Raw genomic sequence first — 22954 nt, 5'->3', positions numbered from 1 at the left:
ACAAAAATTCTCTGCTATTTCACATAGTTTGGGAAAAAACACGTAATCCCAAAGAGTAGAATTTCAAAATGAAAATTTGGTCAAATGAGAAAAACAGTATGAGTTTGCCCCAAAAGAACAACCACATATCTTGTGTTTGTACCATAGTAGAGCAGCCCAAATATCCCATATGTTTTACAAACACTTATCAAAAAAGATTTCACCTTAAACCATATATGATGAGACTAATCAATACTATGATTGAAGATACAGGCTTTAAGATGTGAAGTAGGAGAAAGAAGTAATGAGGCAGGTAAGATAAAGGTGGGAATTTCATGGCTTGGAGGCAAAGCATTTGAAGGCAGAGCTACTATGGGAAGTGAAGAAAATCAGAGATAAACAAGAGGCAAATACATAAAGTGTGCACTGATATATTGTAGGACTGGAAAAGCTTAAAGAATAGGAATTTGACCATGAAAAGATTAAAATCTAAACAAAGTTATTTCAAAATGAGTCCATCCATCAGTGCAAATGGTAATGAGTAAACGGGACTTGGTACAAGGTAGAAACAGGCAATTAAAAAAAAAATTTGGGGGATACACAACAGCAACAGGCCCTTTAGCCCAATGAGCCTGTGCCACCCTATTACAGCCAATTACCCTACTAGCCCATGCATCTTTGGAATGTGGGAGGAAACTGGAGCACCCGGAGGAAACCCACATGATCACAGGGAGAACATATAAACTCCTTGCAGACAATGACAGGAACCATGAGAGATTTTATTCCTGGTCCTGTTTAGTCTTGAGAGATATTGTTGTACACGGAAATTGCACTTACCTTCTTGACTGATCAGCTGATGCAAGGAATGAACATGTAATGTTCGTAGTGTTAATAGTTTATTTTCGCATCTTATAAACATCTCAGCAATTACAGGGTGAGCTTATAAATGTCAACGGCCATTGGAATTTACTGGTGACAGATAATATGCAAAGAAATAATATTATTATTAGACCTGAGGTTATGATTAAGAGTCTGTGTGGTCTTCTTAATATCTAAATACTTAAGACATAAATATCTAAATATTTAAGTGCAACTAATATTAATAGTTAGAAATAAACAATACTAGAGGAAGATGTGTCCCATTTTAATCAGTTCAGTTGTGAGACAGAGAAATATTCAAGTATCAGGGGCAGATGATGAGTCATGCCACTGATTCTTTGTGTCTGATATCCTATATTGAGAGAAAAGAACCTTGACATCTAGGATACGAACTTCTCAAGATATTGAAGCTACTAAAACATTAGACTTTAATTTGTTCAATTAACTCAAATTATATTTCTAAATTAGGAAAAAGAATCAAACCAGGAAATGCAGTAAGCCTAAAACTAAGATTTCATCAGAAAGATGGCTGGATACATGCTTGTAGACTTTATCTCTTATATACTAAAACAGTTCTTGTATAGCCAGCAAAAATAACCCCACTGAGTCTGTCCACCATTCCATCACGGCTGATTTATTATACCCCTTAACACTGCCCCTTTTGTCTGCCTTCTCCCTGCAACTCTTGACCCCCTGACTAATCAAGAAGCTATCAACCCCCACTTTAAATACACCCAATGACTTGATTTCCATAGCCATCTGTGGCAATGAATTCCACAGGTTCACTGTCATCTTGCTAAAGAAATCCCTCTTTCATCTCTGTTCTAAGAGGACGTCCTTCTATTCTGGGGCAGTGCTTTCTGGTCCTACACTTCCCCACTATAGGAAACATCCTCTCCACATCCACTCAATCTAAGCCTTTCAATATTAGATAGGTTTCAATGAAACCACCCCCCACCGACCATTCTTCTAAACTTCAGTGAGTACAGGTCCAGAGCCATCAAATGCTTCTCACATGTTTTTTTCTTTTTACAATATTTTTATTCAGAAGAAAATAAAGATTTACAGAGTGCAACACATAGATGCATCTCCACATAACTTGAGTACATTCATATATTGTAATAAAATTGATCAAAATGTTATAGCATAACACATAAAGGTATACCACTCTGTAATCAAAAATTTAAAGATAGGTCATACATCATAAAATATATATTTTTAAATATACTGTTAAACTTTATAAATTGGGAAAATAATTTAGGAAAGGTCCCCAAATATCATAAAAAGATTGTTTCGAATTTGAGACTGAGCAGCGGATCTTTTCTAAATTTAAATAGGACATAATATCACGTAGCCATTGAAGATGTGTAGGAGGGGTAGACTCCTTCCATTTAAGCAAGATTGCTCTTCTTGCTAAAAGAGAGGTAAAAACTAAAACCTAAAACCTAAAAACTAAAAGATAACATAATTGTTAAGCAAACTTTAAGGATCTGGTCTCAATTTAGAAAATTTTTTGGTTTAGTGAATTTTTCATTATCATCTCCCATTCTCCTTAATTATTTTTTTATTCCTTCTATGACTGATAAAGTCTTTAAAGGTTGGGATGACTTAGGTATTAAGTGTTTTTGGGACCTGTTTATCTCAGGATCTCTTGCTTCATTTGACCAATTGTCAAATAAATTTGCATTCCCAAAATCACACTTTTACAGATACCTTCAAATTAGAGATTTTCTGCGTTTCCAATTAGCTACTTTTCCTATAGGTTCTAATAAAAATTTACTGGACGATCTTTTAAATTTAAAACCTTTTGTTAATGGTTCTATTACCGGTATCTATAACTTGTTGATTGATTCTAGACAAGACTTTTTAGATAAAATAATAAAAGCTTGGGAGGATGACCTAAATTGTCAGATTTCTGATGTTAGATGGAATAAAATTCTTAAACGGGTTAATAAATCATTTTTCTGTGCTCGTCATTCTCTTCTACAATTTAAAGTGCTTCATAGAGCTTCTCACATGTTAACAGTTCCATTCATGGGATCATTCTTGTGATCCTCCTCTGGACACAGTCCAATGCCAGCTCATCCTTTCTTAGGGAAACTGCAAGTGGATTCTGAGAGGAAAATCATGTTTATTGAAGTTTTCATTTCTTGCAAGCATTTTTCAACTAATCACTGAGCGCAACAGCCATTTTGAAGTTTTTTTTTCTCTGAGATGATCCAACATTTACTCACATCCTGGACTCCTACTCCATCACTCTGACCTTCATCAGCTCAGATTCTCAGAGGAGATGGAAGGGTAATCTTTCTAGAAAGATAGGTAGATACTTTATTGATCCCAAAGGAAATTACATTGTCACAGTAGCATTAAAAGTCCACAGATGAACAAACATACAAATATTAGAAGAGAAGTAAGGAAGAATAAAAATATGTTACCTTAAAGAGTCTAACAGGAGGGGAGGTTATCATTTCCCTAGCTATAGGTTGACTCATTATAGGGCCTAATGGCTGATGTAAGAATTACCTCATATAGTGGTCTTTGGAGCAGCTCAGTTGTCTTGGTCTATTACTAAAATAGCTCCTGTGTTCAGCCAAGGTAGCAAGCAGAGGCTGAGAAACATTGTCCAGAATTGCCAAGGTTTTCCGTCAGGTCCTTTGTTCTACCATAGTCTCCCGTGTGTCCAATTTAACTCCTGTAACAGAGCCAGCCTTTCTGATCACTTTAGTGAGCCTGTTGGCATCACCCATGTTGATGCCATTGCCCCTGCACACTACCATATAGAAGATTATACTGGCAATAATTGACTGGTAGAACACGTGAAGGAGAGGCCTGCATACTCTGAATGCCCTTGGGAAGTAGAGGCAACTTCTACTCAGAAAGGGAGCTAATACAGTCCCCCGTGGAGCCCCAGTGCTGCTTATAGCCATGTCTGACACACAGCTCTGAAGCCGCACAAACTGTGGTCCGCCAATCAGGTAGTCCATTATCCAGGATACAGTACAAGGGCCAGCCTGCACTGAATGGAGCTTCCCCCCCCCCCCCCCCCCAGCAATCATTAGATATACCCTCAATCTTTAGTTCCTCCATGTCCATTGTGCACATGTTCATGGAGGCATCATGTTATTTAATATTGTAAAACTACTCTGCTTTAAAAGACATTCCACATGTTTGAATGTGAATATATCTTGTGAGCCTGACCCAAAAGTTTATTTAAGAATTGTTAGCATATACAGATAATAGTCCTTTACCAATCTGTATACTAGAGACTGATGCTCTTTGTATTTATAGGGACTTACATTGATTCAGACTCCTTATCCAAGAATTTAGGCCACATAATGTTCTTCGGTAGCACAGACAGCAATGGTCAGAAGGTCCAATGGAAATGTTTGGCAGATGGAATTCCCTTCAAATGGCTCTTCAATATAAGTCACGCAAACAGCTATGCTAAAACAGCCAACTCCCGTAACAAGTCCTAAAGATATTAAAAGTAAATTGCGATGTAATAAGTTTTAAAACTGGGATGAAAGGAAGTCTCATGAGAGTTAATAAGATTGATAGTGTTGGGATTCTGAGATTTTAATGAGTATATTGTGATGAACTGTGCACATTCAGGAAGAAGTAGAAAGGAAGGAAGGAAAATCTAAACTAATTAATTGACATAATTGGGTTAGTGGGGTTATTCTCATTCTTTTAAGGAAAAGCAGGAAATTCCCAAACTGTTAAATGCCCTTGAATAAAGGGTGAGGAAGTATGTCCAGGAGCTATCAAGGTGAAAAATGCAGCAGGATGTATGACTGCCTCTAGTGCTTTCTCTCAACTGTCAATGTAGGTCAGATAGATGCTGTCATTGTCACTGGAGAGAAACACTTCAGATTCTAAGCTCAGAGCCACAACTGAACAAGGATTTGCATGTAGGCACAGTGCTCCAGACTCTGTATTAGTATGAAACATGAAGTGACACAATCTAAACAGGCAAATATACATTTGGAAAGACACACGATAAACGTGGAAATAGAAACACACATACAAACACACACAGGGGAATAAACATACAAATGTATATCCATGCAAATGCATGAACCCTTCTGCTAAATACCCAAATGCTTAAATTTGTCTGCAAAAACAAAAAAATACACAAACTTATACATACATGGTCAGATATTAAAGCAGAGTAAACCAGATACATTATAAACATGAAGATGTAATTCACATATTCCATACATAAATGTGCATACACATTCACATAGCAATAATTATTTTCAGATATAAACTTTATGCATAAAATACAGTACACGCAAGTATAAAAAGCAGTCATTCACTGTTTACATTCATAGTGTCAGTCACTCCAATGATTCACAATGTTATTAGTTCTATACATTGGTGGTGTTAGCACATTTTGTGTAATTAGTACCATTGCTTCTCAATGAATATGTAGCCTCCTGGGATGATACAATCTTTAATCGCAGAGTATGACTTCCAGGAGCCAATGTCTGCCATTTTCAGGCTACATTAGCTGATAGATGTGTCCTGTCTGCAGCCATGTTACACAATCTTCTGTATTTATCACCTTCTCTCACTTCAGTTTAATGATGTTGAATCTGCCTTTATAGCTTCCAGTGCTGATGGTTTCATGCATATTGTAGATCGGTGGCTTTGTCACTTATGCTTAATGACTCCAACACCAACATTCAGTACCTCCATCACCCCAACCTCTAGTCTGGAATCTCTGACCATACCTTTTGTTTCTCTTTTACCTCTGATCTGACCCAAACTTTTGCAGTTAGGGAGTTATAGAGATATAGAATCTTAAAGCAGGTCCTTTGGCCCAACCTTGCAAATACCAACCAAGGTGTTTTTGCTAAGCTTGTCCCCTTTGCCTGCATTTGGCTCATTTCTATCTAAGCCTTCCCTATCCATTAACCTGCCCAAATGTCTGTGAAATTTTATAATTGTACCCACCTCTACCTCTACTTCAGGCAGCTTGTTATACATAACCCCCACCCTCTGTGTGAAAATTGCCCTTAATCATTCCACTCTCAACTTAAAACTGTACCCCCGAGCTTTAGACAGCTCTAACTTGAGAGAAAAAAATTGTGCCATCCACTTTATCTATGCCCTGCATGATTTTATAAATCTCTGTCAGGTCCTCCCCCCTTCTGCTTTCTGCACACTAATGAAAATGATTGAAGCCTCTCTAGTCTCTCCTTCCAGAACCAGCAATATCCTTGTGAATCTTTTTGGCTTTCTGTCTGCGTTTGTCACATCTGTGCTACAGTACAGAGAAGTGCAGTGCACACAATTTTCCAGGTATGGCCCAACTAACGTATCCAGCTGTAATATCACGTTGCAGCTCTTGTACTCAGTGCTGTACCCAATAAAGCCAAACATGTTGCCTCGGCCTGAAACATCGGCTGTCTATTCATTTTCATAGCTGCTGCCTGAGTTCCACCAGCACGTTGTGTGAGTTGCTTTGGATTTCCAGCAACTGCAGACTTTCTCCTGTTTGAAACATACTCTATATCTTCTTCACCAAATTATCTACCTGTGTTGCATGTTAAGGGTCTCTCTGTCCTATAATACACCCCACGGTCTTGTCATTCACGGTGTATGTCTGTCCTTGTTTCACTTCACAAAATGCCTCACTTTCCACTTGTCTTAAGTTACATTTTCCCAGTTGATCTAGATCCTGACGTAACCTGTGCACCCATTGCCAATTTTGATCTTATCTATAAATTTACTAATCCACTTACATGCTACCTAGATTCTCTTCCAACTCATTAATATAAACGACAAGTGACCCAGCACCAGCCCCTGCAGTATCCCTGGTCAAAGGCCTCCAATCTGTTAAACATTCTTTCCAACTCCAACCACCAAGTTTGTATTCAATAACTATCTCAACCTGTATCCTATTATGTGATCTCAACTTGGTAAAGTCCATGTAGACAATGTCTACAACCTTATACTTAACAACCCACTTGGTCACCTCTTCCAAAAAAGTCCAATGTATTTCAGAGGACATAATTTCCCACACACATAGCCACATCTCTTTTGATGGACAAAGTTCATAATGCTGGTCTGAGCCTTGATCTTGAGCACCCTTACTCCCTGCTAGCATATATAGGAGTAAAAGGATGTTCAACATCAGGGCTTATAGTGAATAAGTTGAATTGCAAGATACAACGTTAAGAGACTTGAGTAACATGTATACTGATCATAGATTGTTGGGTAATTGATATGGAGTCTGCCACAAACACTTTCTCTCTCTCTCACACACTCACACACAATTACAGAATATCGGAATATGAGGAATAAAATGCTCTGGGCTCTGCTCTCAAACATGTTCTGAGCAACCTGATCTTAACCAGCTACGAGGCTTCTATTGCAGTTGGCTTCAGTGGCCTCAGATATTCTAAATTACCCACAAGTGACCACACCTTGACTCAGGCATCCAGTAGCTCATGGAAGCTGTTGAGGCTGAGGGAAGCTGGGACCACACAGCATCAGGATCCATTCAAACAGCTGTTTTCAGCTCTGGTGTTACAGCAGTGCATAGGTATGGTGGATCCTGAGATTTCAGGAACATTAATGTTGGCGGCATGCCAAAACTTCATGGTGTACTAATGGCTGTGTTTGGATATTACATGCATGTCAGTGCTTGTGCCTGCCTGCTCACATGGGTGGATGGGTCATGTAATAATGAATTACAGAGTGTATATGAGTGTGTCCACCATTGAAACATCCATGTATGTGCAATGTGTAGGAACACGTAGACCATAAGACCTTGGAACATAATTAGGCCATTCGACCCATTGTGTCTGCTCTGCTATTTGATCATGGCTGATTTATTATCCCTCACAACCCCATTCTCCTGCCTTCTCCCCATAACCTCCGTCAGTTGCGGTCGACTATGGGTACTGCGCCTCTGGTATTCACTGAAGTGAAGCTGGAGTGGCCTCCCCAGGGTGCAAGCCAGGGCAGAGTTGATATGGAGATCCGTCTGTTGCCCATGCAGTGGGACCCCCTCTCCATGCTGATGACAGGTCCAAAGGAACGACGAGAGTTGATTCAGTTTGGTGCCAGCAGCATCGCAGGAGTTGCCGTGCCGATGCTGGGTGCAGCAGTCAGCCGCCTTCAGGACTACGACTCCAGATTTTTCCTCGGGGTTTACTCCCAAAGCCTTTCCGGTGAACGGGTATCACCACAAGGCAGCTGAGGTTTGAAGTCAGAGTTTTCCCTCTTCTAGATGAGCTACCATCCATGGTTAACGAGCCCCATCTACCCAGATTACCTTTTACACCATGATTAATCAAGAACCTATCAATCCCCACTCTAAATATGCCCAGTGACTTGGTCTCCACAGCCCTCAATGGCAATGAACTCCACAGATTCACTGCCTACTGGGTGAAGAAAAGGAGGAAGACGGAAGGGACAATGAAGGAGAGAGAACTGATGAGAAAATGAGTATTGGAATATTGTTCTGGGAAGAAGATATATCCAGAACCTTGAAAGAACAAGAGAAGAATCCCAAGAGCCAAAGGATGAAGCATCTTAATAATATTTATTTAAAACAAGGAATTCCTTCTCACCTCTGTTTTAAAGGGACATCTTTGTGTTCTGAGTCTGTATGCTCTGGTCCTAGACACTCCCAATATTGGAAATTTCTTCTCCACATCCACTCGATCTAGGCTTTTCAATATTTGATAGGTTTCAATGAGATTCCTCATTCTTTTAACCCTAGTGAGCACAGGCCCAGAGCCACTGAGCGCTCGTCATATATTGACCCTTTCATTCCTGGGATCATTTTTGTGAAGCTCTTCTAGACCCATCCAATGCCAGGACATTCCTTCTTGGATAAGGGGCCCAGAACATCTCACAAAGCCCCAAATGTGGTCTGACCAATGCCTTATAAAGCCTTAGCTTTATGATATGTTTATATTCAAAAATTCAAAGTACATTTATTATGATTATCAAATAATTATGAAAATATATATATGCATTATACAACTCTGAGATTCATATATATGCCTATGTTTGGGCGTGTATGAGTGACAGAGTACATGTATGCATGTTCAAGGGTGCATGCTGTGGTGTCCGTGGGTGCTGAATGTATATCAACATTGGAATGAGTCTTTTAATTAAAACATTCACAAGATGAGGTGTCATCAGCCATTCCCAGCGACCCTTGACGAGGTGGCAATGGAATATCATCCAATCGGAATGGTGAAGGTATTTCCTTCTCCAGGACTTTGCTTTATTGATGATAATACTAGTCCAGATTTGGATGCTATGTGACTATGGAGGGGAATTTTGAGATAGGACCTGCTACCTGTGTTTTTCTAGATTTGAAGCTCATAGGTTTGGAAGGAGCTGGCAAAGAAGCGATGGCTTTTGCTGCAGTGCATTTTCCAGATCCTGTACGCTGCAGACACAGTGCATGGATGGAGGAAAGTCCATCCATTTCAGGCAAAGGATGGGATGCCCTTCAGCTCTGCTGATGTCAGCATTGTAGAGCATCATTGTGGGCCTGAAATAGTCAGGAATCTGCTGTGATGTTTATGGTTGATCAGGTGGTTCAGTGATTTATCTATTTCTCGCTTCGTATCACATAAGATGATGGCAATGAACGGAGGTCACCTTTACTCACTGGCTGTTTTACAATGTAAATCAGCAACTCCTGCTGTCCCTCTCATAGGCCAGCTATGAAGTTAAAAATATCTTCTTCAAGGTGAGGGTTGCTCACACTCAGAAACCCAGGAGTTTTCACATTTCTACAAGTTTCAAGGACAAATAGGGCACAGTTTAGATTTAAAGATTTCGCTCTGCTGTTGTCTCAATCATTCTCATAGCAGATCCAGATAAGTATACAGAATGTTGAGATAACTATATATTACCCTGTCTAAGAAACCTAGAGTGGTTGCAGCTTGCATTAATTACAAATCTGAACACCCTTTACACTGCCTCAAACTCTCATAGTCAGTTTAACCCTGATGGAATATACTGTAAAGGTCCTTCAACATATTCCTTCAAATAGTAACAATTAACTACACCATAGGCACAAAATAAAGCTATCCCTGCACAGTTCCATCAATACTTAATTCCCATTTTCACATCAATAATTCATCAGAATCACAATCGCAATCAGGTTTAATATCATCTGATTACATTATGAAATTTGTTAACTTAGCGGCAGCAGTACAATGCAATATGTGAAAATACAGAAAAATAAATCAATTAATTACATTAAGTACATATATGTATATTAAATAGTTAAATTAAACTATTACAAAAACAGAAATAATAAAAAAAAGTGAAGTAGTGTCCATTTAGAAATTGGATGATAGAGGGGAAGAAGCTGTTCTTGAATCACAGAGTACATGCCTTCAAGCTTCTGTACCTCCTTCCTCATGGTAGCAATGAGAAGAGGGCATGCCCTGGATGATGGGGGTGCTTAATAATGGACACCACATTTCTGAGGCACCGCTCCTCAAGGATGTCTTGGATACTATGAAGGTGAGTACCCAAGATGGAGCTGACTAATTTTACAACTTCGTTTGATCCTGTAGCTTCATATGATTCTGAGCAGTAGAGCCAACCACATTGTCCCCACTCCATACTAGATGCTGATGCAGCCTGTCAGAATGCTGTCCACAGCACATCTGTAGAAGTTTTTGAATGTTTTAGGTGAAAAACCAAATTTCCTCAAATTCATCATGAAATGTAGCCACTGTCTTGTCTTCTTTATAGCTGAATCAATATGTTGGGACCAGGTTAGATCCTCAGAGACTTTGACACCCAGGAACTTGAAATTGCTCACTCATGATTGCATCAATACCTTTTTCAGGAACATGGAAGGCCAATGGTCTCATATGAATGAGGTAACTAGACCCAAATTTTGGCCTTTGATTATGCATCTTCCATAATCCATCATGTCCTTGTGTAATATTTCCTCTTGCCACCAACTCTGAGTTACTGATTGAAATGATTCTTGGATTTGCCTTATGTCTTTTCTTTCTTTCCTAGATGTTACTCTCTGGTTTCAATTATACATGATGATCATATTTAAGTTAATCTATTAGCTCTATAAGTACAGATATTGTATACAAAGGCAAGGAAGTCACATCCTGCATATCTTGGTTTAGGCCTCAGCTGGAGCTCTTTGTCCGTTTCTCACACCACATTTAGAATGGAATAAAGGGCTATAAAGAGTTCTGAGGAGGTTTACCAGGACTTTTTCCAGGGATGTAGAGAAATAAGAAAACATGTTGGTTATTCTCCTTGAACTAGAGTTTTAAATGGAGATTTAAATATTGTCCATAATTTTTGTCAAGGAAATAAGAGAAAGCAAAATCCTCTGGCATGGATCAATAATCAGAAAGTCATTGATTTAAACTAACTGGTAGAAATGCATATTGAGCAGTATCTACATCTCAATGATTAAAAAGACTGGGATGCACCAGGTAAAATTGTGGTGGAATCTGATTCTATGGTAATGTTAGGAAAGCAACTGAATGTCAAGAGGACTTGTTTGCAGAAGAACAGTGGAAACAAAGGTATATTGGATAAAATTAAGTGGTCCTTTAGGTGCTTTAGATGTGACCTCCTTCTAGGGTCGAATGAGGGAAAATCTGCAGATGCTGGAAATCCAAGCAACACACACACAGCCTTCTAAGGTGAAGGTTTGCAAAGTTCAAAGGTTCAAATGTTCTTTTTATTATTCAAGTATGTACGCAGAATACAAATTTGAGATCTGTCTTCTCCAGATAGCCATGAAATACAGAAAAACCATGGAGGTCATTGAAAGAAAAGACATTACCCTCCCCCACCCCCGGCATGAAAAAGGAAAAGAAACAAAACTCGCAAACCACAGACACCCAACCTCTCTCTCGCACAGAAACTAACAGATCGCCCACTTGGAAAATGGCAGCTAGAACATCAAAATCAAACCCCCAACCCCCTCCCATGCAAAATAAAAAGCAACAATAACATCAATCCCCCAACCCCCTCCCCCTCTCACACACAAAAAACTAATGTATCTCCCACCTGGAAAAGAGCAACAAGAATATCAGATCCCAAATCTCCAACCTCTCCCTCACACGTAAACTAGCATATCGTCCACCCAGAAAATGGCAATAATCACATAAATCTCAGAATTTCGAAAACATCCTCCGTCAGCATCAGATTAACTCTTATATTCAAACCTGACCAGACACTTGCATCTTGGTCACAAAGAGGGTAGGGCATTGCAAGGAAAGAAGCAGAACCGTCCTCAATGTGCATTCCTTCTTTTCTCTACAACTATAAGTCATTTACATTTCCAAGTCTTGTTACGAAGGATAATATTTTTGAAACCTCTCACCTCTCTCAGCATTTGTCAATCACAAAATGTGCAAGCATTTAAAACCTCAGATTTATGTCAATGAAAATCTCTTGACTGGCCTGTTTGTTTCATCCTTAAATTTCAGGATTTCTCACATCAGATCATTTTATTCAGCCTAGAAATGTTTTTCATTGTATCGTTTCATCATTATGAAGTGCATTTAATGAAGCAAATTGTCTCCACTTTGTCAATATGAATTCAATGGACTGAATGGATGAGAACATTTAATAGGAATGGAAAGCAGATTAGAGAATCGTGGCTATAGTTTTGCTTCCCACCACCCAAAAGATGTTCCTCAATGAGTATGTGCCTCTGTTTAGGCATCTCCTATCATGCAGTATGTTTCAATTTTTCAATTGGCAATTTGATAAATGGATGGAAGTGAATGTTTGAGAGTATTTTCTGTCCCCAACTCCAGAAAGGAAAGAGTCAGCTAATGGAATAAAGTTAATACTATGGTAGTCTTTCAACTGATTTCCAATAATCTGTCCAAAGTTTGGCATTAAGGTGCAGGGGAAAGCGTGAGATTTTAACTGGCAGTGGAAAAGAGGACCAGGAGAAATTGACTGGTGAAGAACTAAAGGGAGAGAGTTGCAATGCTTATGGTGTTTCTGAGCACAACCACCTTTGAGGAGTGGTTAATGAAAGAAGAATGCCAGAGGACAATGCCAAAAGAGATGAAATTACTATCTTGATCCAAATTCTGGTTTAAGCAAGTAATATGGAGCAAATTTTTTTAGACATGTAGTTAAAACAGCTGATTGTGTCATTATCCTCATCTCGCCCAAATGAAAGCACATTATTTTGATTTTATTTCACTGGTTTGGTTTGTTTGATCTGCAACCAGAGACTTGGAACAGGCTGCTTTTATTATTGTTAACTGATGGGTAGATAGATCTCAAATCAGCTTGCCATCTTAATCTGAGATTTCTGGGCATCAGCAGTGGCATGATACGTTATTGGAAATGAAAGTCATTGCTGGAATCCATTGGCAATCGGAAGCATACGTTGGAAAATTGCGAGTGTTTTCCACACCCTTCCTCTCTGGAAAGTATAATTGTTGAATCACAATTCAGTCTATCAGTAGTTCACTGTTGGATGTATTATTAATGTTTATGTCCACATCAATCACTGGAAATTCAGGCAGGAATCGAAAGACAAAAGATTCATCATGCTCATAAACAGATATTTAGAACTCACAACTTTTGCTTTGAAGTGAAGTTTCCTCGTCTATCTCCAGTGCAAGATAATAAATGTTGACAGCTACAGGTGAGGAATTTACATTCTGTCATTTGTTTATGGGAAGCTGAGATTAAAACTTCAATATTAAAGTCTCCTTCTTTCAAAGCTCCCTGCAGATGGCAATATTCTACATTATGCAGGAATGAGACCAGCACTTCAGCTCAATGTGCTAATTAACGTGAAAATTAATTTAACCTTGCCTGCAAAACATGAAGGGCAACTTAGTGCTGGAGGGTTATTGACATGTAGGTGAGTTTGGACCCTGATAAAGCTGCTTTCTACGTTCAGTTGTTACTTTGCAGTAAACCCACTTTAAAGACTTGGGAAAGCACTGGGGACACAAAATGTCCAGCTATAAATATAAAAACATCCTTCCATTCTCTAAATCTGAAGTCCATTCCCTGTCCAAATGTTTTTTAAATGTTGCAATTCTAACATCTCCTCTGGTAGCTTGATCCATATAACCGTCAATGGCTAACCCTTACATCTTCTCTGAATTTCTCCCTTCTTATCTTAAATCAATGCCTTCTGGTTTTAGACTCCTTCACTTTAGAAAGGACTGTGATTGTCTACTTTACCTATGCTCCTCATTATTTAGTAAACCAAAATATGGTCAACTCTCAGCCTCTTGGAGACAGGGTGGGTTTCTCATCTCCCTGCTCCCTGGAGGCAGGGTGGGAGGTCAGAGTCCCTTTGTGAGTGTGGGAGATCTCTGCAAGTCACCTGGAATCTCTAAAATTCTCCAGCATCAGCATGTGGTTCAAAGTTTAATACTAATGTTTCTGAAGACATTCGTCTAACCAGTAATTATTTTTGTAATTAGATTCACCCGCAGAAGACTGTACCAGCATAAGGGGACTGGAATATTCCGGAGTCTCCAGCATCTGCCTCTGCTCTGTCATCTGTGAAGCTTTGTGTAAAGGTGTGACCAATGCCGAAAAACAGTAAGGTTACACAACGTGAGCACAGCAATGAGCCTGTCACGGAGTCTGTCGCCGATCTCCTTGCTGGAGAGGAACCTATTGACTACAAGCGCAGTGCGCTCAATGTAGGAGGAGTCCCACCCACCAAGGATAAGGATGTAGAGAACACCATGGAGATTGAAGATCGGCCAGCCTGGAACAACAAACTGCAGTATATTCTGGCCCAGATTGGCTACTCAGTTGGTCTGGGAAATGTCTGGCGTTTCCCCTACCTATGTCAGAAAAATGGTGGAGGTAAGAAATAGGCTTTAGGTTTCATTCACCTTTCAATGATTTTAAACAGTAATTACAATTTTAAATGTCATTTTGGTAAATAAATGGGAAGATATTCAAGTACTCTGTGGGTGTTTGTGGCATGGAGAGTGGGGAGTGGGGTGAGACTGACTGGCGCGGAGAGACCACAGGAGTATAAGGAGGCTAGGAGGGAGGTAAAGAAAGAGAGACTTAGGGTGGTGGAAGGCGAGATTGAGTGCAGTGTGCGGGAAGATTAAGGGAGGTGGGAGGCAAGATTGAGGAAGATGGGAGGCAAGAGTGAGAGAGGTTTGAGGAGAGACTGAGAGAGGTTCAAAGGGAGACAGAATGTGAGTATTAATTTCAGGAGAGAGAGACAAATGAAGCAGATATCAAATGAAGTGAGAGATTTGAAGATTGCAGGAAGCTTGAACAAAATTGGGAGAGGTGTGGAGGAGAATGAAGGAAGAGAGTTGAAAGTGGGAAGGGAAACTGAAAGGAGAAATTAAAGGAACTAGAAGGCAAATTTAAGGGAGCTGGGCAGTGAAATTAAGAAAGGTGAAAGCAGTGGTTTTGTGAATAGAGTACTCTCCTGGTTTGGCAGTTTTGATAAAGACTAGCTAAGGTCTGCAGAAAACTGTACTGACAATTCAAACGTGAAGAGAAATGCCTGCTGTTTGGGGGAATCTGATGTAGAAAGGAACAAGGGAAGTTTGAAGGAGAATTGAACACAATAATGCCTCAGATTTTTAAAAAAATGCAAGAAAGGGACGAATGAGAAAAGGAAAAGTCAACCCGCCACAGACCTTTGACCACTACACATGGTTAATTGTATTACTGACTGGTGATCAAAAGTGAGTAAATAGATGACATTGGCATGTAATCTTGTTGCAGAACTTGTAAATCTGAGTGTAAACCCATTTTTGCATTTGCTGGTAAAATGGTAAATGAAAATGTGGACTGCGGACAATTTTCAGTTATTAACTGCTTAGCTTCCTTGATTGCCATTTATCAGTTATCTACCAAAGTAATATGTAATACTGGTGAAAATGCTGAATTTACGCTGAATTAAGTAACATTCTTAGATAAGGGTGTTTGTTAACAAGCTCAATATGACCGATCAGAATAACAGCTTCAAGACGGCAGATGATAGCGAGTTCAAATAGTAATAGGCAGCACTAACAGAACAAAGGGTAACAACATGCAGCCATAATCCAGACGGAGTATGGTTGAAGATTTTTATACATATATAATTGATGAAGGTAGCTATTCTATAGCACTAGGTCTATATGACAGAGTCCCATTGGTGAATTAAATGTAATGTTAAATGCCATCTATTAAATTCCTTTTGTTCCATTTCTTGTTTTGTATTTGCTTAAAAACATTTATCCTGATTAAGTCGCTGTCCTGCAATTTAGTGATAGGATTAGCTGGCAAGCACTGGATCAGTGCAACGAGAGGGGGATTACCCAAATTAACTCCTATTCTCACAGTCCGATTGCCTCTGATTCTGAGGAAGGAAATGTCAGCTTTTGTCTTTCGCTCCTAATGTCTGTGGAGAGTAAAGACAGAAAAAAAAAGCCAAAGCCAAAGGCAAAGGTGAAAGGGGATGGCATGAATAGCTCGTGCAAAGCAAAATGTTTTCAGGTCAAGTCAACTTTTATTGTCATTTCAACTATAACTGCTGGTACAGTACTTAGTAAAAATGAGACAATGTTTTTTCAGGACCATTGTGTTACATGACACAGTACAAAAACTAAACTTTTCTCTAATGGAAGCCAGGAGTGTTGGAGAGAATGGAGCAATTAGTACTCGTTTGCGATAAATGATAAACTCTTGGAATAGAGTGATCTAATGGGAATAACATTGAATTGATTCAATCACATAGCAATCTGAGATGCTATTGACCAACCATCTTGAGGAGGAAGTGAAATCACAGTACAGCAGCTCTTCTTCAGATACTTGTAGTGGCATGAAGCAACACTGAAAATTGCTGATTACAGTCTCCCCATCCTTGCCCCTACCCCCCTATAGGTCTTACAGATCTTTTACATTGTTACTACTGGCCCCTCGCGTACAAACTTAGTTCAGGATTGATGGACCAGAGCAGGGGTTCCCAACCTGGGCTTCATGGACCCTTTGCTTAGTGGTATTGGGCGATGGATTAAAAAAAAAGGTTGTGAGCTGCTGGACTAGAGGGAGAATGGAAAAATGGGATTATATTAGCTTTAAAACGAAGCTCTGTAGAAAGTGGGGGACATCAGCATTGTAATATAGATAGAAGAGAGAATGGAAAATTGGATTGGGCTTGAGAATCATATGAATTATGAGGATGGAAAGGGTACTGGGACTGAAAAAGAGGTGTCTGGAAAGATCAGAATTGAGGGATAAGTTTGGAATCAATACTTAGCCACAATGAATCCATAAAATAAGATAGGCCAGACAAGAGCAATAGGTTTCCTTCTATAACAGCAATCTTACACCGAGATTTAATAGTTAAAGCTAAAAATTTAATTAATTTATTACATTTAAATTTATTGGCTACAATGATTAGATTTGAACCTTTGTCAATGGATAATTCATCCAAACTCATAACTTGCTATTCTGTTAATTTAACCAGTAAGCCACTACTCCACTGTGTAAAATAGGTAAGGTTGGTGAGCAACACACACAAAATGTTGGTGGAACACAGCAGACCAGGCAGCATCTATAAGGAGAAGCGCTGTCAACTTTTCGGGCCGAGACCCTTCGTCAGGACTAACTGAAAGGAAAGATAGTAAGAGATCTCGTAGTGTGTTTCTTGAATTACCAGCATCTGCTGATTTCCTCATGTTTGCCTTGAAGATTAGTGAGCGATTCTTGCCACAATATAGAGAAGCAGGAAGAGTGACGAAAGGAAGACTGGCATTAATCTGGCCATTGAGGAAAGAGTAAAGCCATGGGATTAATCTGGGAATCCTGTATCATGGAGTCAGGTTTCCTAAATCTTTTCCTTGATCCACTCTTGAATGCCCAATTAGATTAGTTTGAGAGTTGTTGTTACTTTGTGCAGTAACTGCTGTATGTTAATGTCCATAAAACCAGCTACCCAAAAACCAACGGAATGTGTGGTCAATTAGTCTGTTGAGGTTGAATGATTTCTGTGAAATGAGGGAAGATCCTATGCTACCAAGAATGAATGCAATGAACTCATACTGGATGGTAATGTATCTGAAGAAGAGCTGCTTCAGTGTGGCAACACCCACTCCTCAGTTAGTTTCAGCATACTGCATTTAAAAATAGAAAACTATGAAACTTGGGAGAGTCTCTCCACACAAGGAGAAGAGCAGCTGCCTGTGGTAATGGCAGACTATGGCTTTATAATTTGAAATTCAGTCACACAGCACTATTTGAATGATGGTTAATTTGGCCTAGAGTAATATACGGTTGAAGTCATTTCAGGGTCAAAGAGGGGCCTGATTGGGCATTTCCACTGGTGAGCAATATTCCCCCAAAGGTGTGTGGGTGTGTGCACACGCACGTCTTGCTACCCTCTCACAAAGGAATAAAACTGTGCACAAAAGGTTGTCACCCTCTACCTCATTGGCATACTAAGTATATTTCAGGATCATACACGATCACATTTCCTTTTCAGGTTTCCAATGCAGACAGTGCTGACAATGTGGAGTTTGCAATGATTTGTTGACGGATTTTAGAATTGGCTTATTTATGCCGTTATATTGAAGAAATTATTTAGTGCGCATATGCTGTTGTCTCCAGGCAAAAAACTGCACAGCGCAAATTTTTGTGCACATTGGCCATTACAAGTTAGAGGGAACATTGTTCATGAGTCTTCATTCTGGCCCCAATACTGTTTCTGCAGCAGAGAAGCACGCGGAGGTGTGGGGCATTGGAAATGTTTAGCAGTTTCTATTTTAGGAGGATCTGACCAAGGCAGGATCTAATAACAGGCTAATTTTGAAGTGGGTAACCACAGTTCCCAATATGATATGCTGGTTGAAATGAGTAAAAGAAGTAATTTGGAAATATGAATCCAGAGAGGGCACTTCAAGATGTAGCTGGATAGAGGATGATTGACAGAGCTGGTCTGAATCACTTTATCCTTCATGTTGACCTTGTGAAAAAGAAGAGGAAGAGAATGAACTGCGTGGTTTAAAGATCCTGGAAGGAAATGATTTGGTGTTGTTGAGGAAGGAGGAGGAGATTGGGAATAAGGGATGATTGTATTCAGAGTTGTTCATCACTTTGCTGGGTTTCTGGTGCAGCTGGCATCACTGTCCTAAAGTAGGTCAGTGTCTCGTCATGTGCTTTAGTGCAGAGAGCAACCTGTAATTGAGATTTCTTCACTGTTGAATATCTGCCTGTTCCCCAATCTTTCAGAAATTTCCTGCATACAATTTGTGTACAAGTATATATTTATCAAAATTACCATTCTGTCATTTTGTGTTGATCCCTATTACTTCTGCGTATTCCCAAGTCAAATTATTTAATTGTAACACTGAGGAAGACTGAATGTCATGCCTTCATTTTTGTTGCTACCCTCTGCTGACGTTATCTACACAACATCCTTACTCATATCTTTTTCTTTATTTATCCGTTCCCCTGTTAACTGATGTCATGTTCTGTGATTCAATACCCACTGGAAGTACTGCATTTTTAATAATGACTCACATGAGGAAAAAAATTCTCACTTCTTTGCTAAACCTCAGTTTGTGCCTGTTAACTATTCATTGGCCGGCTGGAAATGCTTTCTCATGTTAAAAATCTTCCGCTAACCTTCTCTGTTCTAGGTTAATTAGGCCTCAGTTTTTATCACTTATAACTTCTCAATTATGATCTCATTTGAGTAAATTTTTACTCTCCCTCATTGCAATATCCTTCCAGTAATATATTGACAGGAGCTGTCTGTGATCACCCAGCTGAAGCGTACGGGTTGTTACAAAGAACCAAAGCCATTGAGCCTATTGCAATGCATATTAAGAGGTTATTCCTCAGATTGGATGGTGCTTTCTGTATAAATTGAGGATTGTCTACTCAGCAGCTAAAGAAACAGGTATTAAAGTGCTGCTGAGATCTGCTAATAAAATGAAAAAGATAAGATACTTTTTATGTCTGCCTGAATTGGAATCAGAAGGGGTGAATTTGGCTCCTCCAGACACTGCATTATAACATCAGCTACAAATTAACTAAATCTTCACCTCCCAATTAAGGCCCAATCCAGAATTTCCACTTTCAATGCCCATTTCCTGATCTCCCCTTTTCCATATCTGATCTCCGAATTCTGGTCTCTCCATTCTTCTCACAATTGCTTCAGCCCTACCATTCTTCCATTTTTCTACACCCATTCTTTATCACATTCTCTTCTCCTTCTCTTGATGCTCCCTCAGTCTCTTTTTTAACCAATTATCTCCTCATCATTATTTCCCCTTTCTATATCCTCTCCTGCTCTGTCCCCACTTTAGAGTCTGATATCTCTCTCTCTCTATCCTGTCCTTTTCTGTCCTCACTTCAGAATCTGACCTCTCTCTCTGTCTTGTATAAATTCCTTATTCAGATTACTATCTCCTTTCCCAAGTTTTATGTCTCAGTCTCCCCCTGATTTTCATTCTCCTTGTTGTCTATTTTTAAATGTTAGCTCAACCCCAATCCACACCTCTGAGATGAACCACCATCTTTTTATTTGGTCTTCCATCTCAAAGGACATGATTATTAAGCTATGGGATTATTGGTTCATTAATGTTCTTTAGGGAAATAAACCAACATATCTGAGTCCATATGTAGCTCTCATCGCACAACAATGGCTCTTAATTGTCCTCCAAAGTGACGAGGGAGAATATTCATTGACTACAGTAAGTCAAAAAGACCTATATTATGTTTCAAAGCAAATAGACCAATAAGCATTGACAGTAGTGAACATGTCTTGAAAATACAAATCAGTGTTGGCTGCCTACAAAGGAAAATGTTTTTAATAGCACACAATTCATAAGACGTCAAAGCTCCAAATGGTTCTTCAGTTTCATATAGAATAAGAGACATATAAACCCTCATCCATATAAAAATGACATTTTTGCACATACTTGTTAATTGATAAATTAATTAATCAGCAATTTTTGCATCAAATATTGTGTTGCAGTATTTGTGCTCCCAGCTCTTTACCAGTCAGCAGTAATGAACAACCGTTAGTTTAGACACTAGCCTGCTTAATGCTTGTCTAACTTTCTATTTTAGTGACTCATTTGCACTGTCAGCATAAATTGATTCAAATTTATTTCTTAAAGTTCAATGGCTAAGCAAGCACATTGCTAAGGGTCTCAGGAGTACTCAAGGTCTACAAATGAGCTAATCACAGCCATGTAACCCATTAACACTCTCCCTACCTTTTGGCTGATATTTCTGGTCCTGAATCTAGTTAGTAATCCAGGTTGGATAGATCATCAGATAAGGACTAGGTGAGGTTATCAGATGAGGACTGGATGAGGTCACCAGCTGAGGACTACATGGGGTAACTAAATGAAGGTTAGATCAAGTCATTAATTGAGGACTGGGTCAGATCACCACCAGATGAGAGCTGTGCGAGGTCATTAAATGAAGACTGACCTGGTCCTGTCAGCAAACTTTTCGGCTGTTTTTAGTAGTTTGCTTAAAAAAAAAGACATTGATGAAATGCCTGACCCATGAGAGCCTGCAGATGCTGGCAATCTAAAGTAACACACACAAAATGCTAGAGGAATTCAGCAGGTCCAGCAGCAGAAAAGGAAGAGGAGAAAAACAGTTGACATTTTGGGCCATGACACTTCATCAGCCTGACAACTTGACTGTTTATTTCCCTCCCTGGATCCAACCAGGCCTCCTGAGTTCATCCCGCACATCATAAACTCAAGAGATTCTTTAGTTGCTAGAAGTTATTCTGATGGCCTGAACACTGATTTCTCAAACTTCCGGTAATTTCTCCCCACTCCCCCTTGCCCTTGTCTTCTATTCCTAATTCTGACTTCACACTTTCTCCAGACCATCTTGTTCCCCTCATCTTCTCTTTCTTCCTTGGCCCACTATCTTCCCCTATTAGATTCCATCTTCCTCTGCCTTTTATTTCTTCCACCTATCACCTCCCAGCTATCAATCCCCCTCATTTGGTCTTGCCTATCACATGCCTGCTTGTATTCTTTCCCCTCCCACCCCACCTTCTTATTCTGCCTTCTGTCCCAACCCCTGATGATAATCCAGTCCTGATGAAAGGTCTTGACCTGAAACATTGACTTTTTATTCTCCTCCATAGATACTGCTTGACATACTGAGTTTCTCCAGCATTTTGTGTGTGTTGATAGAATGCTTGCAGCTGAATGCAAGATCATCTGTTTTGTGTATTTAGCATGAAACATTTTATTTGAATGCCATAAGATATTGACGAAGGGTCTCGGCCTGAAACGTTGACTGCTCGTTTCCATGAATGCTGCCTGACCTGCTGAGTTCCTCGAGCTTGTTTGTACGTGTTGCTTTGAGCACAGCGTCTGCAGTGTACTTTGTGTAGATGTTGATAACTGTTTCAATCTAACGTAATAAACGTTTAGTGACACGTGATCAGACTTCAACACAACAGCATAATTGAAATTCTGTCCTAGGTGAGTTCTGATTAGAGTGATGAAACATCTCACATTCTAGACATTCACAAATCCTTCATTTTCTGTAAATATATTTTTCACAATAGGATCAGATGCACCCTGAAGATAGTTGTCCTTCAAAAGATTCAGCCAATTATTCAAATTCAGGTCAGGCATATTGAGGTCCAGTAACGATAAAAATATTTAACAATATGGTTGCTGAAAATCCATAACTGAAGAATTGATCCTAATTTTAATGCAACTGTAAACCAGCAAGGAGACAATCCCTTCAGGTGAATCATTGGAGGAAGGGGGTAATGAATTCACAAAACGATGAAGGATAAAGGACCAGTGTCCAAGGATGACTAAAAGCTGGGAGTTGATGGCATGTATTGGTGAGAAGATTTAGTCAGAGATGCTTCAGCTTCTGAGTTGATGGGAATGTGAACACTTCAGAGAAATAACATTTCCTTTACCTACAAGAAAGTCATAGGGACCCACCTGCTATGGAGATATAATGGAATCCCCGTGCACTGGTAAATTGTATGCTCCTCCCCCTCCCCTAAATTGGGAAATTATCCAGGTTCACAAACCTATTGGGAAATTGCACAGCTCCTCACCTGACCCCATCATTGAACTGGTGGGGGGGGAGGGGGTAGGGCTAC

At 39.5% G+C, this 22954-nt stretch overlaps 1 protein-coding gene across 2 annotated transcripts in view; it reads left to right on the top strand.

Annotated features, from left to right (window-relative positions):
* Positions 1-22954, top strand: part of slc6a17 (solute carrier family 6 member 17) — a 73159-nt gene that overhangs the window by 3148 nt on the left and 47057 nt on the right. Inside the window, exons 1-2 of one of the 2 annotated variants that reach the window (XM_059950380.1) lie at positions 13638-13726; positions 14301-14694. In XM_059950380.1, the coding sequence (XP_059806363.1) occupies positions 14409-14694 (286 nt within the window). In that variant the 5' untranslated portion in view covers positions 13638-13726; positions 14301-14408. Of the gene's footprint in view, positions 1-13637; positions 13727-14300; positions 14695-22954 lie in introns of those variants that run through there. The other variant, XM_059950379.1, reaches the window with a different exon arrangement.

This window comes from Hypanus sabinus, chromosome 25 (genome assembly GCF_030144855.1).
Source record: "Hypanus sabinus isolate sHypSab1 chromosome 25, sHypSab1.hap1, whole genome shotgun sequence".
Taxonomy (NCBI): Eukaryota; Metazoa; Chordata; class Chondrichthyes; order Myliobatiformes; family Dasyatidae; genus Hypanus; species Hypanus sabinus.
Note: the sequence above shows the minus strand (reverse complement) of the source record. Positions and strands in the feature narration are given on the sequence as shown.